The sequence below is a fragment of the Pinus tabuliformis genome, chromosome 5_1, assembly GCF_031772625.1.
Source record: "Pinus tabuliformis cultivar Carrire ecotype Pingquan chromosome 5_1, CPIR1, whole genome shotgun sequence".
NCBI classification, from domain to species: Eukaryota; Viridiplantae; Streptophyta; class Pinopsida; order Pinales; family Pinaceae; genus Pinus; species Pinus tabuliformis.
In genome coordinates, this window is record NC_142305.1 from 522,381,462 (window position 1) to 522,399,636 (window position 18,175).

The 18,175-nt window shown below is 36.0% G+C and overlaps 1 protein-coding gene across 1 annotated transcript; it reads right to left on the reverse strand.

Annotated features, from left to right (window-relative positions):
* Window positions 1-111: 111 nt before the first annotated feature.
* Window positions 112-1,090, reverse strand: LOC149165799 (uncharacterized). The gene is made up of 3 exons (XM_089429939.1): window positions 898-1,090; window positions 539-748; window positions 112-359 (listed from the first exon to the last, which is right to left on the reverse strand). Exons 2-3 carry the CDS (start codon window positions 669-671, stop codon window positions 112-114), a joined length of 381 nt encoding a protein of 126 aa, XP_089286065.1. The 5' UTR covers window positions 672-748; window positions 898-1,090.
* Window positions 1,091-18,175: the final 17,085 nt, after the last annotated feature.

Sequence of the window (18,175 nt, forward strand, 5' to 3'; positions counted from 1 at the left end):
TCAGCTATGTAAATGAATGTTTTGTTAGGTAAATGAATGTTTTGTTGTATGTTTTCTTTATATTTTTTTATTTTTTCTCTCTCTTCGTTTCTTGAATGCGAAACCTCTGAATTATGTTTCTCGTCTCGTTCTGGTTTCTCGTTTCGTTTCCCGTTTCCCATTTCTGGTAACATAGGTCTTCTCCCTCAGATTTCGGTAGAATATTGTGAGATTCGGAGAGTGGAGCTTTATCGCACTGATGGTTCCTGAAACATCGAGATTGGGATCGACATGTTGTTCTATCTCATATTTCACTGGAACAACATTAGAAGATACAGGGATTGGAGCTTCAGGGCGCTTGGGAGGTCCTGGAAGAGTTTCTACACAATCACAATCGCCAGCAGCATCAGTATTATCATTTGCAGAACCATGTGCTGATGGCTGTCAAATGTAGAAGCCGAAGGGTCTTGTGTAAAGTTGACTGCATTATTATTAATAATATCCAGAAACATAAATAAAAACATTGTATCTATTGTATTATGCTATAAAAACATTGTACCTGTTGTATTATCAATTGCAGAAGGCGAGCTCCGAGGACCTGCTGAAGCGGGATGATCTTGTCCTTCTTCATCTGATGCAGATGAAGAAAAGCAGCAGAAGCGGTTGCAACAAGAGCGTTTGGTTCCGGCCATTTCTCTCCTTGGAGTTACAACATTAGAAGATCCAGGAATTGGAGCTTCAGTGCGCTTGGGAGCTCCTGGGAGAGTTTCTGCACAAACACAATCGCAAGAAGCCTGAGTATTATCATTTGCAGAACCATGCGATGATGGCCGTCAAATGTAGAAGCCGTAGAGGCTTCTGTGAAATTAACTGCATTATTATTTCTAATATCTAGCAACATAAATAAAAACATTGTACCTATTGTATTATCAATTGCAGAAGGTGAGCTCTCAGCATCTGCTGAAGTGGGATCCAGTCCTTTTTCATCTGATGAAGATGAAGAAAAACAGCAACAGCAGAAACGTATGCAACAAGATTAAGAATGTTTGGTTGGAATTTCTCTTCCTCAACACACAGAAATGAATGACGGTAAAACCAGAGTCTTGCACTTGGGTTAGCTATCAAACATTTAAAAAGATAACAGGAAATGTAATGTTAATATAATGTTGCTATAACATGCTCACGAAAACCAACTGCATATGCAAGGTGGGCATGAGTTGTAGAGTTATAAACAATACTCAATACTGACACTCAAATGACAATCTATCGAATCTAGCGATGACTTCCGTCAATCACTGCTTTCATGTATAATTAGTAGTTATGTCGACACATGGTAATTATAATAATTATTAAGTGTATGGATTGAATTTGATTTCTATTGCTATTCTAAAATAATAATAATCCCATATTATTCATGGTAATTATAATAATTATTAAGTGTATGGAATGAATTTGATTTATATTGCTCTTCTAGAATAATAATAATCCCATACTATTTAAAAAATATTTGTATGGATTTTTCTAAGTAGAAAATAATATTTACTTGAAAAATTACAGGTTGAGCACAAAAATCCAAAAGAAAAAAAAAAAAAACTAGAACTCTCTAGAAGAACACTAAAGAGGTAGAGGGAATTGCTAGGAAGATTATTGACAACATATATAAATTAGGTGAATCTTAAACGGACTAGTAGAAAAGATACACCAAGCAAAGAAACAAAGGCAAGCAGCAGAGAAACAAAGGCAAGTCCCAAAATAAGCAAAACAGGGATCATAAACCAAAGGAACCAGATTCCTGTAATATTCCATCAATCTGAAGTTCAAAAACCATAATACAAGGACAAGGAGGGATCCCTCTCTTGGATAGAACATCGACGACTAAATTTGTTTCTCGGTACACATGCATGAAGGAGATTTCATTGAAGGAGGAACATAGAGCCTTAATGTTGACCATCCATTGGTGGAGCAAAGGAAACTCTAGAGGGTTTTGTCCCTGCAACCAATCAATGACCACCTTAGAGTCACTTGTGACCCTGATGGAATCTATGGAAAGCCAATTAACATTTTGGAGTAAACCCCACAGCGCCACAATCTCAGCCCCACTATTAATACTTCTACCGCCATTCCAAAAAAAAATGAAACTCCCTATTAGGGAAGATTCTGATAAGAGCATCACAACCACATGAACCATCTGCACATGCCCCATCGAAGAAGCCCAAAGGAAAATGTTAACCCAAATCCCTAAAAAGAGCAGAGCATTACTGCTCAGGGGACAAGTATGGTTTGGTCAGGGGACATTACTGCTCTCTGATTGGGAATGTAGTTTGCAAGGCAATAATGAACAATCTCGGGAAAGATGTGCACCTTAGGGAATTGGTACCTGGGCAAATTAGACTCCCAAAGACCTATTTTGTCAGCATGGTTTAGGTATTGGTCTCTGTATCGGCAGTATAATTTGAGAGGGGATTCATGTACAGAGGTGTCCTTGATTTGGAAATCTTTGTCAGCAAGGGGAAGGTAGTCCAGGTCCATGTGACGAGTGGTAATTGGTCTGACATCCATGGCAATTGGGGTTGCCATTCTTAGTTCTTGTGGATTTAAGAATGGGGAAGGTAAATTAAAGTAATGGTGGTTCAATTCCAGGTGGGTTTTAAGTTACTAAAGTTCCCCTTTAATTTCAATTAAGAAAACTTAGAGAATGGTTTGGAAATTTACAAGGCTTTCAATGGATTCTGGCTTAAATACCTGGAATTAAATAAAACTGGGTCTGAACCAGGTAAATGGCGATTCTAAACGGTTGAAAAGGTTTCCATTAGGCTGGAAGGCAATCTGGGAGATTTTGGCATCTTCTGAGTGCAAGTGTATGTGGGTTGACGACTTTCAACGTTCACAGGCGCGTGCATGGAAAAATACAGTTAAAAAAATGATAAAGCAATGATTTGGGGCTTTTTTGGATTTATGCGTGAAAAGTCAATTTGGTGGGTACAGGTGAACAGTGACAGTTTGTTGCGTAGCGGGGTGAACAGTGATTGTTTCGGAAGGTAGCAGGCTAGCGATAAGTGGTTTACTTTGCACAGCCTTTGGGCGCTTGGCAGTATTGGGGGGAGGCACTGATTCCATTCATAGAGCGCCACGTCGCCTCGGGGGCCCAGCAGAAAACAACCCATTTTGGGCAGGTATCGTTCGGATTTCAGGCCCTTCCGAAATCAACATGGGCCGTTGGATGGGGAGGAGAGAGAACGTGCAGTGGTCGAGCGCAGGAGTTGCACGGAAGGTAATGGGGGGGCCCGACGGGCAATTAAGCGCCGTGGTTTTAGCTTAATGTGTGATTAAGGTGGGGGTTAAGGTATCGGGCGAGATGTGGTTGGTGGATGGTTTGACTTTAATTAATGGCAGATCGATTAATTATGTCTTTTGTCGTGGTTCGGATAATGTAAAGTTTATATTTCAAACTTCAGGGTAGGGATATTAATATTAAAGGGGTTTAATAAATATATATGGGAAAAAGGGTTTTTTTTGAAATTTAATAAATATAAAATCAGAAGATAATGTGAAAATTGCGGGAAATAAATGAGAATGAATTTGCACTAAGTATAATGTATTTCATTGTAACTGATTTGATTTTTACATAGAAACATTATAACTCAGGCTAAGTGTATTTTTGTGGGTTTTTTAGAAAAAATGGGTATTCATGGGGGTGATTGCTTTTCCTTAGGAAAAATAGAATTTTAACCTTAGGAAAAGGGATTTATTAGGAAGAATATATGAACTAAAGGGGGGTAAATGTTTATGAGGGGATTGTAGTACTTATAGCCTATGAGTCATTGAGCCGAGGGTCCGGTCCCTCCAAAAGTGAGAGAAATGCTCTGAGCCTCTTTGACTTAGGTTTTTTAAGTACCTTAGTCTTTATTTTGGGAAATTAGTTAAGTAAAAGGGGAAAATGAATGAAGGGAGTTAATTAATTGAATTTCATATCTGTCTGCATGCTTCAGTGCCTATTCACATATGTGACTTTTATGATGAAAAAGATGATACACTTGCTTTTGTCTAATCAATCATCAAAATTATGCAACCTTTCTTCTACTTACCCATCTACTCATCCTACCATTTTTACTTCTCTTTATTAGGGTGCATTTGAGCTAGCAAACCCTTGTCAAACATTTTTCTTTTTCTTTACAATAGTAAACTAACTAAATCTAACCTTATTACATCCAAGGGCTCAGATTAAACAGTTGAGCTCCTTTTATTTACTCTACCTAATTTACTTATCTGCCAAGACTAAACAGTTTTCTCATATTTTATTCTCTGTCTATGAACATGAAATTGAAACATGAAATAGACAAGTTTGAACATTTTGACTATCATGGATTGTGGCAAAGATTACAAGCTACACACAATCATTTATTTTGCACAAAAAGTAATAGTAGTGGCATTTTGACTTGCACACTTTCATGGTCTTTTTATTTCTTGAGGTTCATATTTTTCATATTTTTTGACCTTTTTATTATTTTTGTCCTTCGATTTTTCTTTTAGGACATACCCTCTTTATATTTTTTAATTTTTTTGAATATGGAAAACATTTGCAAGAAAGCAAAGGTATGTACATATTACAGGTTTAATCTCAGCCATTTAAAAATTATGACTCCTATTGATATAAGAACCTAACATAACCAATAATGTATGGAGTTGTTTTTAGTGCGACTTTTTGGACATTATGGTACCGGAATCCGGTGGAAAAATATGAGTTGAAATCTTGATTTGTGTTATTTAAACTGGTTTTTATATTGTATATGTGGATTTAGCACCCTCAAAAACCCTAGGGCACTTCGATTATGTAGGAGTTACCCATCAAACTTTTGATTTCAATAAATTCCTACCAGATTTTATAGAAATTAGACCAAAAATACCTACTGGAAAAATTTCCAAAAAGTTGAAGTAAACCAAAAAATCACACTAAAGACAACTCGATAATGTATTATGCTCATTCATAAATTCATTTGTCATTATCTAGTTGGTCCATATTTGATCTTTAGTTTTACTCATAAAAAAACATGTTGTATATCTACAATAACTATTTAATTAGTAAAAGTGAGTTGAAAATAAAATTTCAAAAATAAAACTAATTTTAAACTACTCACATAAAAAAATATGGCATCATTTAAATCATATTATAACAATTAATGATAGAATTTTCAATAAATTTAATTAAATTCAGCATCCAAAAAAATAAAATAAAAACAACCCACCACAAATGAATAATAAAAATTGAAAATTAATTAAATGCTTATCCCAACACCATCCCAATAAGGTAGACCATTTGAAATCATATTATAACAATTAATGATAAAATTTTCAATAAAATTAAATTAAATTCAACATCCCAAAAAAATAAAATAAAAGCAACGAACCACAAATATAAAATAAAAACAACCCACCACAAATGAATAATAAAAATTAAAAATTAATTAAATTCTTATCCCAACACCATCCCAAGATCATTTGAAATCATATTATGACAATTAATGATAAAATTTTCAATAAAATTAAATTAAATTCAACTTAAAAAAATAAAAGCAACGAACCACAAATGACTAATAGAAATTGAAAATTAATCAAATGCTTATCCCAACACAATATAAAAAATAACGTAGAACATTTGAAAAAATAAATAAATAACGTAGACCATTTGAAATAAAAAATAAATAGTGTTAATATAATGCTATGATAACGTGATAATGACTACTTAATCGCATATGAAAAGTGGGTATCAATTCTCCCGATAATGACAACTCCATAATGAATTTCCAAAGTCAAATAACAATCCCGGGAATAAGACTGTAACAACTCTATAAACAATTATAACAACTCTATGATCCAGCTCAAAGGTGTCATTAATTAATAAAATAATTAAGAATATCTCTATCAAAACCTAAATTAATATTAACTCTCACGTAGTGCGTTCCTTTTCTCCCACGAAAATGGCGGTTTCAGGCTTTGGGGTCCCATCACTCGCATAAAATTCTTATAAAAACTTACGAACATATAAAATAATTTATTACATCATTTGAATTATATTATAACCATTAATTTATATTAAATTAAGAATAAAAATTTCAATAAAATTAAATTTATCATTAAAAAATAAAATTAAAACTTGACCAACAAAAAATAAATAATAAAAATTAAAATCAATCAAATTCACTGTTCCACTCACAAAAGTCATACTTCAAGACTATTTGGATCCATTTGAAATAAAAATAAAAATAAAATAAAAATAAAAATAAAAATAAAATAAAAATAAAAATAGTGTATTAATATAATGTTATCCATAGATAGTGTATTAATATAATGATATGATAACATGTATGAAAAGTGGACATCAATTGTCCTATTATGACTATTCCATAATGAATACTCAAGTCAAATAACAATTCCGGGAATCTAGCAATGAGTTTGTCGCGATTATAACAACTCTATATAAATAATTATAATAATTCGGTAATCCAACTCAAAGTTGTTATTAATTAAGAAAATAATTAGAAATATTTTTATTAATATAAAAAAATAACTATAATACCTTCGTAATCCAGCTTAGAGTGGTTATTAATTAATAATATGATTAAGAATATCTCTATTAATATAAAAATAAAATATAAATAATATATAAATGAGTTGTTTTTAGTGTGATATTTTTAAAGTTTTTTTCGGTCTAATTTCTCTAAAATCCAGCAGGAATTTATTGAAATCACAATTTTGATGGGTAACCCTACACAATTAAAGTGGCCGAGGAGTTTTCTAGTGTGTTGAATCCATATATACAGCCAAAAAACCAGTTTAAATAAAACAAATCAAAATTTCATCTCCGTCACCGAAAAATCCAAAAAATTGCACTAAAAACAACTCCAAAATCCAAAAAATTGCACTAAAAACAACTCCATATATAAATAAACAAGTCTTATCACCAATTCCAACTTATAAAACCTTAGCGTTTAAAATCTATTTACTATTCCAACTTATAAAATTTTAGAATTTGAAATCTATTTACATACATTAATATTAACTCTCACGTAGTGCGTTCCTTTTTCATCCCCTAATCCCTCTGCCCCCCCTTAATTTGGAATTAATTTTCAATTAATTTGTAAACATAAAAAAAATTTGCTCTATTCTTTCTCTTTTTTCTTCTTTCTATTTTTTTCCATGTTTTTTTTCTCCATATTATAATTTAAAATTTAAAATTTGATTTTGAGATTTTTTATTTTACTAATTCTTAAAATTAATAAAATTCACAAATCACATTACAAAGTATGTTCAATATCAATTTATAATCAGCTTAGATCTATCTTAATTTCAGATCTACCAAGGGTTCAGATAAATTAAATCTCTTTTCACTTGAAAAAAAATGATCTCAACATATTTGATCTCTTTAGACATTTGGTAGATCAAGAATTAAGATGATTTTAGTCTAGTTTAATTAGTAATTAGTAATTATAATTATAACTATTAATTTTATATTTTATATATTATATTATATATTATTATTATTATTATTATTATTATAGCTATTAATTTTATATTTTATATATTATATTGTATTTTTATTTTTATTTTATTTTGACTAGTTAAAATGCTTATAGGGCATTACATTATATTACATTACATTACAACATCCATACTATAAGAGTATTCTATTACTCACAAGCTTATATCAAAGTACATAAAAGACCTCCATTATATAGCAACGGAGAAGGCTGAGTGTTCGTTAAGGATAACTACGACAACTGGGTACATGAAAGTCCCTAGGTGAGCTTATAACTTACCATACTTAGCTCATAGGGAAATGAAGTTTTGAAAAAACCGACTCTAAGACTCCTCTTAAGCGAAACATAGAGACTAACTAAAAAAAAAAAACCAAAGAATGGGTCTCGACAATGAGGCTTGATCCCATGTACAAACTCAAACCCATAGGAAAAAAACTTCCCCCCAAAAGAGAGAAAGATGCTAGTACTCAAATTATCATGCACCTGAAATTGTAGATCCCATAACAATCCATTGAATGGAAAGAACATAGACCTGCTCTAATCAAGAAGTACGAAATGATGAAGTACCAAAACTATGAAGATGAGAGTCGCGAAACCTTGATGAGGCTAGTTGATCTCTAAAGTAGGATTGTTGCAGAGGCACAACAGTGGAAAACACTGTCAAATTTTAAAAAAATGCTTCAAATGAAACTAGGTGCCAGTAAAGAACCAGAACAAAGGCTTCAAATAAAAGCAACACCATCACCCAACCAACAAACAATTAGGCTTGTTGAGTTGAGAGGCTCATTCTACAACCCAGTATGAGAGGATGTGTAAGTTTTTCTGTCTTTCTGTGTCCCTTTAAAATAAAAATATGTTTTAAATAGAAAATAATGTCAGCTCTAATTAAAAAAAAAAATGAATATACGCTAAAGTAATTAAAAGTAAAAAATGTGTGAATGGGATGTTTAAATCTTATACTTTTCAAAATTATTTCAACAAGAGATTTAAATAAACTAGAAGATCAATGTTAACTAATTTATGTCGATATGAACTTCATATATATCTATATATATAGAAAAAAATTAAGTTTTTATAGTTAAAAAAATTATTTGGTCCTATATATACTCTATTTAGCATTCAAAAATACAATTTAAACAATGAAAAATAACATATTGAATTTTGCACTCTAAAAAAGTTTTCACAAGAAGAAATTTGATCCCTCTTGGCTCATTTTAGATCCATACTAAATGGATCTATGTTGGTAAGTATGGAAAATGTCGTACAACAACACTCCTGAAGTTGTCTGAACACCGTCACCATCACATTGATAGTGATAAAAGAGACAAATTTTTCACCATCTAACTATCCCCCCCAAAACAAAACTGTGGAAGGAGCTAGAATCAATAGTCTCCATTGTCAGAAAATTCCCCCACCCCCCCTGAAACACAATTGCGGGAACAATCACAATCAACAACAAACAAATGATGCAACATGATGATATGAATTTTGCAAGCATTGGTTCAAATGATGCCATGACCATCCATTGATCCATCCACAAACAATCTTGATGGTCAGAACTGGTCCACAATTCATTCTCTCATGTCTCTTCCGTAATGATCTGAATGTTGGACTACTAATTGACCAATAATGCTAATTCTTAGGTAATTTCTTCTAATGAGGATGTGCTTATAGCTCATTTTTTGTTTTTCCAGACTCAAAGTTGGGTACCACAACATTTTCATTTGGAATGACATTAGCATGCATGTCATCAAGATGTTTATTACAATTTACATGACCATTTTCTTCAAGCACCACACAGTTGGATGTAGGTGATGAGGTAGCAGCATGATCACATCCAAGGCCTTCTCTTGATGTTTGAACTACATGGTTAATAGGAGAAAAAATTCCCTGTCCATTCTTCCCAAGTCCTCCTCCACTAGATCCCATTTTTCTCAGCAATCGAGTGCTAGTTGTATGGTTTTCAAAACTGGGTGTGAAAATAGCACGTGATGGTTCATGATCATTTGCATAAGCCATGTGAAAATTAACATCATCAAGTGATCCGGATTTAAACAGGAACGCAACAAATTACAAAGATGACCATAAACACAAAGATGCAGCCAAAATAATACTTCATTTCATTAATGTAAAATACTGAAATATGCTTACAAACAAAAATGGAAATAAACCAGCTAAGGCGATAGTAGCTTATCTCTGAGAAGAGATGTGATGGCTACATGCCTCTGAAATGTGTTACAATGAGGCTCGAAGGCCTATTTATTGTTGAGAAACAATGGAAAACCCTTAACATCCCAAAACCTAACCCTAGAAGATGAAACGCCAAATTGTGGGCCCCGTTTTGGGTAAGTTGGTACATCAACTTCCTGGGGTTGTAACTTTGGCACCCGATCTCCGTTTGATGCGTACAATAGTGCGTTAGAAAGATATATTCGAGCACTACAACTTTGGGAAGAGAAAAATCAATCCATGGACCCTTGTTGCTCCATGATTTCCCAAAAAAACATCGTTTAGGGCCTCAAAACGACTCCAGAAGTTCAGGACCCGAAAAACAGCTAAAAATAGTAAATTGTGCTAAAATTATGGAAACTGAAAAACTGAAAGAGACAGTTTGATGCAGGGTTACCCCCACTTACACCCACAATATGCAAGTAAAATGCATCCACACATCTGTCCCAGGTATTTAACTCACAAAGGAGTCAAATCTTCCATCTCTAATGGTTAAGGCCCTCTTTTAGTCTCATGCGGAATGATTCATAGACTTACCAAAGTCTACACATTAACCCACCTTTTCCTTTTGAAAGGAAATTAATCACCCCACTTTAAGCCTTCTATTGGGACTTTTAAACTCCTTAAGTCCGCATATATAACCTTTTCCCTCTTACCTTTGGTTATGTATGGTTAATACATAAAACTTACCCATCGGCGCTATTTTCCTTGTAAAACCATTTACAAAGGTAAACATATGCTAACACACCTTTTACCGCCTCGATACGACCTCTGCACATTTTCTGAGGCTACCTTTATCGCAATCGGACATCGCTCCCTTCGCGGGTCATACATATATATATACCTCACCACCTCACCACCTCTCCGACTCTGATCTGAAACTATCGGAATCGTTAACATCACTTTTGCATTAAAAGACTTGGGCAATACATATATCGGAATTACACGGGAACAAGAAAAATATAAAGGAAAACTCTGTGGGAACACATAGGTGGGAACTCAAAACACTACACCCACGACTATAATTATCTTCGGGTCCGCCTCCTTCGAGCCTTTCTGCTATAACTTCCGATCTCTGCCTTCTCCGATCGCCAATCTACCCAATCTTTGATCGGCCTCATCGCTTATCGGTGATGTCGCAATATCGCTATCAGCTATCGCTTGATCTTTGACTCTTCCACTTTAAACTCCGATCCGACATATATTTCAGACCCGATGGGTTTTAGGTCATATTCGATAGGGTTTCGGGTCTGGCTATACATCGCATGTCACAATCGCTTCCTTCCTTTGAAGGATTGCGATGCGATCTTGATTTCCCCACTCTTGTGATTTAATCCTGGCCATTGGTCTTCTCGATCCGACGACTACTGTGCATGGATACTTCACTTATTCCTTCTTCTGCTTAACTTAATTTTTACACCATTTTCAGTGGTTGTGATAGTTTCCGGGTTTCTTCAAAGGTTCTTCATCCTTCACTGTTTCCGTTGCACCACTCTGGTCTGAGCTTAACTTCGCATGCTCCTTTGACCACTGTCCTCTTGGATCCTTCGAATGGATTCAATGCTCCATTACAATTTCTCTGAACCATTCCTCTCCTCGGCGTATTTCTTCAAACTTTGCTTTCTGCTTCCACTGCTCAACTTCCTATGAGCTGAACTCCTCAACGAATTCTTGCTTTGCAACTTCTCTCCAAAGCTTCACTTGGTTTCCTTAATTGGATTCAATGACCCATTATGATCCCTCTGAATCATTCTTCTCTTCTACTCATTCCTCTGAACTTTGTTTGCAAACCTGTTACAGAACCTACAAATTCACAAGTAATTCATTCATGAAATACTTGTTCCACACACTAACATGGTTAGGAATAATCTCTGTATATATAAATATAAACACACAATTACATTCGAGACTCTGTGTCTCGCACAGGCCTGATCCTCAACTATTCGTGGCCTCCCCTACTACTTTGCCCGTAGGCTTACATTTATCCCAGAAAGGTTCGTTGAATTAATCCTGGTTCGACTCCTAAATCTACTGAACTGACTCCTAAATCATCTATCCTCTATGTCCACTTCTAATCTCCATTTAATTCCTAAGAGCTCTCCTTAGTTCCTCAAATCATGGAACTGCTTAAAGAGTCCTAATTGACTTTAGACTCTTTTGTCATTATTGCCCACTCATGTTCTCATTTATTTGAGAGCATTTACAACTTCCTCTCATTATCTAATTAATTCCTTAAAGGCCTAAATATTACATTAATTTGAGACTTAGGAAACTAATTTCTCTAGAACATGACCCCCTATGTCTAATAAATTACAATGATTTTCTCTTGGGTTGAATGCTCCTGCATCAGACTCCCAAAGTAGAAAATATTCATGATCTCCTGATCATGTATCTTCTGATCTTTGTCTTCTTGGATCCCATACTTTGTTTTGTAATTGCCCAAATGTCTTGTTCCTTGTTGTTGCTGCACTTCTGCTGTCTTTTGCTCCATCTTCTTCTTCTTGTCAATCAGGTTCAAACTCTGATTGATCATGCTTCATGTTGTTACCATTTTCCTCCATTTGGACTGCTTCATCATCAGCTGCCATATTTCATCAATCTCTGTCTCCAGTACATTCTTGGACTGGTCCATGTTCAGCCCCTTACTTCTTCCTCTTTCTCTTTGCTTCAGGTTGTTGTTGATGTCCACTAATTCTTCAAACTGCTACTGGTTACTTCCACTTTGTAGCTGTTGGTTTACTTTTTCTTCTTCTTTTGCTCTTGTTCCAACCTTTTCTTTGCTTACTCTTGCTTCAACTTTTGTTGTGACTCCTATGTTGACTTCCTCCCTTTCATCCTTACCCTCTTTCATGATTATTTATGTCTGCCCTAAATCATGATTGTCCAGAATTATCTCCAGCAATTGAGCATCTCTGTTCCATGGATGAAATTCTTCCACAAAATCTTCTTCTTTCATCTTTATTTGGCTGCTCATTTGTGCCAAATTTCCTTTAGCATCTGCAACAAAACCTTCACTCACAAAACACTTGTTAAAATTGAAAACATAAGGCTTTTGTGCCTTATCTTCCTTTGGAAACAATTCAATTTGCTGCTCTGTTTCTTTCTCCTCTGTTAGCACATCAGTATGTTGTTTTGAATTCTCAAAATAACTCATGAGACTGTCAACTAGTCTCTCTTCCACATCATCTGCTCTAATGATGTCTTCCTGCTCTTGTCCACTGTAGTGAACTCCTTCCTTTGCAGTGTCAATCTGCTGAAATTTCATATCCATCTCCTTTTCCTTATGATTGTCATTCATGACAATTCTTTTGACTTCCTTTTTCAGCAGTCTATCCTAAACATCTATCCTCTATTTTTCCAACTCCCTTCTTTGAAAATCTAATTTTCTATATAACTCAATAATTTCAATCGGAGTAGATTTTGGAAATTTTACACAATTCTCCATACCTTCCTTTGTTACTGATAAATCATCAGATGTCCTTTTTTCCTTTGCTAAGTATTTTGCATAGACTTCTTCCTTCTTAACATCTTTCAGTAGATGTCCTTCCTTTTTACTGACTATCTCAACAGCTTCCATGGCTATTTCCACTGTGCCTATCATCATGGTGAATTGATGATCCTTTACGATGTTTTCAACTAACATAGTCTCTTTTTCTTCAGTACATTTTGCCTTGTTGTCCCTCTGTAACTCTTTTCCCAGAGTTGTCCTTGTCTCATCATCTTCATTAACATTCTCCTACATTTGTTTTTCATTAACAACATTAATCAAACTCATTTGATTACCTTTCTGAGATAGTATTTCTTCATTCTTCATCAGAATAAGATCCTGATTCTTCATCTCTATGACAGCTTCTATAAACTCATCCATAGACTTTTTCTTCTGTATGGAGTCAAATTCTTCTTCTTCTGAGAAGTTTTCTTTGTCACCTTTTACTTCTAGATCTTCATCTACTCTGAAGATATCATCAAAAGGTTGCTTTTCTCCTGCAATACCCGTCATTATACACAAACTATCAATTTTAAAAACATAAGACCTTGTGGTCTCACTGGATGCTTCAGCCATCATGTCTCCTTGTTGTTCCAAGTTCTCTCTATGACTCAAAAATTATTCAATGATCTCCTCTTCAATCTCCTCAAGCCCTTCACTTGGTTGCTTGATATCTTTCCCCAACTGTATATGAGACCTATATATCTCATCTTCTTCCAGAACAAAATTTAGATTATGCTTGCCTTATTTCTCCTTTATGACAATATCAGCAAATTGTCTTTCTTTACATGTTTCACCTGCAAACATACAAAAATTGTCAGATTTAAAACCATGTGACTCTTTGGCCTCACTTGAAGTTTCAGTCTTCAAGTCTTCAACTTAACTCTCTCCCAAAATTTCTCCCTGTTCTGGTTCACAAATGGACTCTTCCATTTCTAACTCAGCTTCTTTGAGTTTTTCCATCAACCACCTCACTTGCCTTTGTTGTAGCCTTCTTTGCAACTTACACCACTTCACTAGCTTCTACCTCAAGACCCAACCTAGTCTCTGGCTGTCCTCTAGTATCCTCCTTAATGCATCGAGTTGTTCTTTTAACTCTGCAATCTCTTGGTCAATTTCCTCTTGACTCATCCTCTTGCCATCTGCTTTGGCATTATTCTTCTCATATCTTCTGTTGTGGCTTCTATTTGAACCTCTGCTATGACTATCAGTAGTCGTCTTCTTCTCCTCTTTCTTTATGAGCTCTTCATTTATATGCAACAAGCCTCTGCAACAGCTAGTCCTCCTCGCTGCAATCTTACCTCAGTAATCTCTCCTCACTCAGTTTTTGGTAAGAACGGGTCCTCTATCTGGAACCTCCTCTCAAGCAACACCTTTGCTCCTTCTAGGCTTCTGCAATCTCTCACTCTCTCTTGAGAACACTTCAGCTGTCCTCTCTGTCTAATCTCTTGTTGGATTCTTCAGGTTCACTACCACTTCTCCATCAGAGTGTTTTTCTTACTCTGTCTTCAAGAACACATTTGGTTCTCCTCTCACAGCTTCTCTTGCTGTCACTTTTGCATTAGTGTAAAAACACACATTCTCAATTTAAAACAAAACATATTACCTCACTTTCAAGATCTCAGCATGATCTTGTTTCACCATTCCACCTGTACTTTGAATGGATTTCCTCTGTCTCTTGCATCTGCAAGTTCTGCTACACATCACCTCTATGGGCCTTCCTTCTCTCAGATTAAAATTTGATCCTTCCTTGCCTGCATAAACACCTTAACACATAACTCTACTTTTAATTCTTTCACATATAATTTCTCTGTTCTGTTTAACCCCAACGGTTTTAATTACAATTCAGCTCTGATACTACTAATGATGCAGGGTTACCCATGCTTACACCCACAGTATGCATGTAAAATGCATCCACACATGTGTCCCAGGTATTTAACTCGCAAAGGAGTCAAATCTTCCATCTCTAATAGTTAAGGCCCTCTTTTAGTCTCATGCGGAATGATTCATAGACTTACCAAAGTCTACACATTAACCCACATTTTCCTTTTGAAAGGAAATTAATCACCCAACTTTAAACCTTCTATCGGGACTTTTAAACTCCTTAAGTCCGCATATATAACCTTTTCCCTCTTATCTTTGGTTATATATGGTTAATACATAAAACTTACCCATCGGCGCTATTTTCCTTATAAAACCATTTACAAAGGAAAACATAAGCTAACACACCTTTTTCTGCCTCGATACGGCCTCTGCACATTTTCTAAGGCTACCTTTATCACAATCAGACATCGCTCCCTTCGCGGGTCCTACATACATATATGCCTCACCACCTCTCCGACTCTGATCTGCGACTATCATAATCGTTAACATCACTTTTGCATTAAAAGACTTGGGCAATACATATATTAGAATTACATGGGAACAAGAGAAATATAAAGGAAAACTCCGCCGGAACACATAGGTCGGAACTCAAAACACTACACCCACGACTATAATTATCATCGAGTTTTCCTCCTTCGAGCCTTTCCGCTATAACTTCCGATCTCTGCCTTCTCCGATCACCGATCTACCCGATCTTCAATTAGCCTCATCGCTTATTGATGATGTTGCAATATCACTATCATCTATCGCATGATCTTTGACTCTTCCACTTTAAACTCCAATCTAACATATATTTCAGACCCGATGGGTTTTAGGCCATATTCGATAGGGTTTCGAGTCCGGCTATACATCGCATGTCACAATTGCTTCCTTCCTTTGAAGGATTGTGATGCGATCCCGATTTCCCTACTCTTGCAATTTAATCATGGTCGTTTGTATTCTCGATCTGATGGCTACTGTGCATGGATACTTCACTTATCCATTCTTCTTCTTAACTTAATTTTTACACCATTTTCAGTGGTTACGATAGTTTCTGGGTTTCTTCAAAGGTTCTTCATCCTTCACTGTTTCCACTGTGCCACTCTGATCTGAGCTTAACTCCACATGCTCCTTTGATCACTGTCCTCTTGGATCCTTCGAATGGATTCAATGCTCCATTATGATTTCTCCGAATCGTTCCTCTCCTCAGCATATTTCTTCAAACTCTGCTTTCTGCTTCCACTACTCAACTTCCTCTGAGCTGAACTCCTCAGTGAATTCTTTCTTCGCAATTCTCCAAAACTTCACTCTGTTTCCTTAATTGGATTCAATGACCCATTATGATCCCTCTGAATCATTCTACTCTTCTGCACGTTCCTCTGAACTCTGTCTGCAAACTTGTTATAGAACCTACGAATTCACAAGCAATTCATTCATGAAATGCTCGTTCCACACGCTGACACAATCAGGAATAATCTCTGTATATATAAATATAAACACACAATTACATTTGAGACTTTGTGTCTCGCACAGGCCTGATCCTCAACTATTCGTGGCCTCCCCTACTACTTTGCTTGTAGGCTTACATTTATCCCAGAAAGGTTCGTTGAATTAATCCTGGTTCAACTCCTAAATCTACTAAACTGACTCCTAAATCCTCTATTGTCTACGTCCACTTCTAATATCCATTTAATTCCTAAGAGCTCTCCTTAGTTCCTCGAATCATTGAACTACTTAAAGAGTCCTAATTGACTTTAGACTCTTTTGTCATTATTGCCCACTCATGTTCTCATTTATTTGAGAGCATTTACAACTTCCTCTAATTATCTAATTAATTCCTTAAAGGCCTAAATATTACATTAATTTGAGACTTAGGAAACTAACTTCTCTAAAACATGACCCCCTATGTCTACTTAATTACAATGATTTTCTCTTGGGTTGAATGCTCCTGCATCACAGTTGTGGGGGTCCAAGTGGGATAGGTGGGTGGCCACCAACATCCACCTGGATCATTCCTTGCCCCTTAGGAAGCAATGGTCCCCATTGCATTGAGTTCCTCCATCTACTGAATTTGGTCCATGGTGAGCTGTTCTGCAATATCTGATGTGTCCAGTAATGGTGGGAAGCATGGTCGATGACGGTCCACATTGAACACTCTATGAAAGCGAAGGAATGGGGGAATGATGTGCTTCAAAGCATTATTTCCCACAGCCTTGGTAATGGTGTAAGGACTATGTTGGCATGGTTGGAGCTTTTGATGGGCTCTTGTAAGGCGTTCTTTCTGCAGATGCAACCAGACTTTGTTTCTCACCTGAAACTTGTGTGGTACCCCTGTGGGTGAGGAGAAGTTGTTCCTATGTTCTGTCATGACTGTATCCCTTTGCTGCTGCTACTGCGTTCAGGAACCCTTCGCGGAGGTCATGGATGTGGTGACGCTCTTCCCCTTACTTTGGGAGTGAACCAAACAGAAAATGAATTTCATAGTCTGGGAGATGAGCTTGCTGCATTTCTTAGTAGTGATCAAAGAGGTGGCGATAGGTGGGGCTACCTCCGTATCCTGTATAAAGAATTACACAAAGAAATAATGACAGTGCGAGGCTTTGACTCATACACAACATGTTGCCTCCACAAGTATGGCTAGCCTAATAATACATCACAAACATCCGAAGGTGTAACATCACACAATACCTCGTCTGTGAAGGATTTGATGCTATAAGAAAGGTGGCACTGTTGGCGAACTCAGAGATCTCTTCCTTGGTGAAGCCAACCGTTACTGTACGACTACAAGCATGGTGTAGTCGGTAGGCCCAACCACTTCATTACCTCTGCTGAAATGAGGTTCTTTTGGCTTCCACTGTCAACAATGAATTGCAGCGACGAACCCTTCACCCGCATCTATGAGTGGAAAAGACATTCCCCCTCCTCTAGATCTTCAGGCTCATTCTTCTGGATCTTGGTGGTGGCAACAGTGGTGTTGGGCTCCACGTCAATGATCTTCTTCCCTTTGCCATTCCCCTTTTCAAGTTTTGACTCCGGTTCGGAACATGAATCTAATTCTGAAGTCTTCAACTCGGCCACCAGC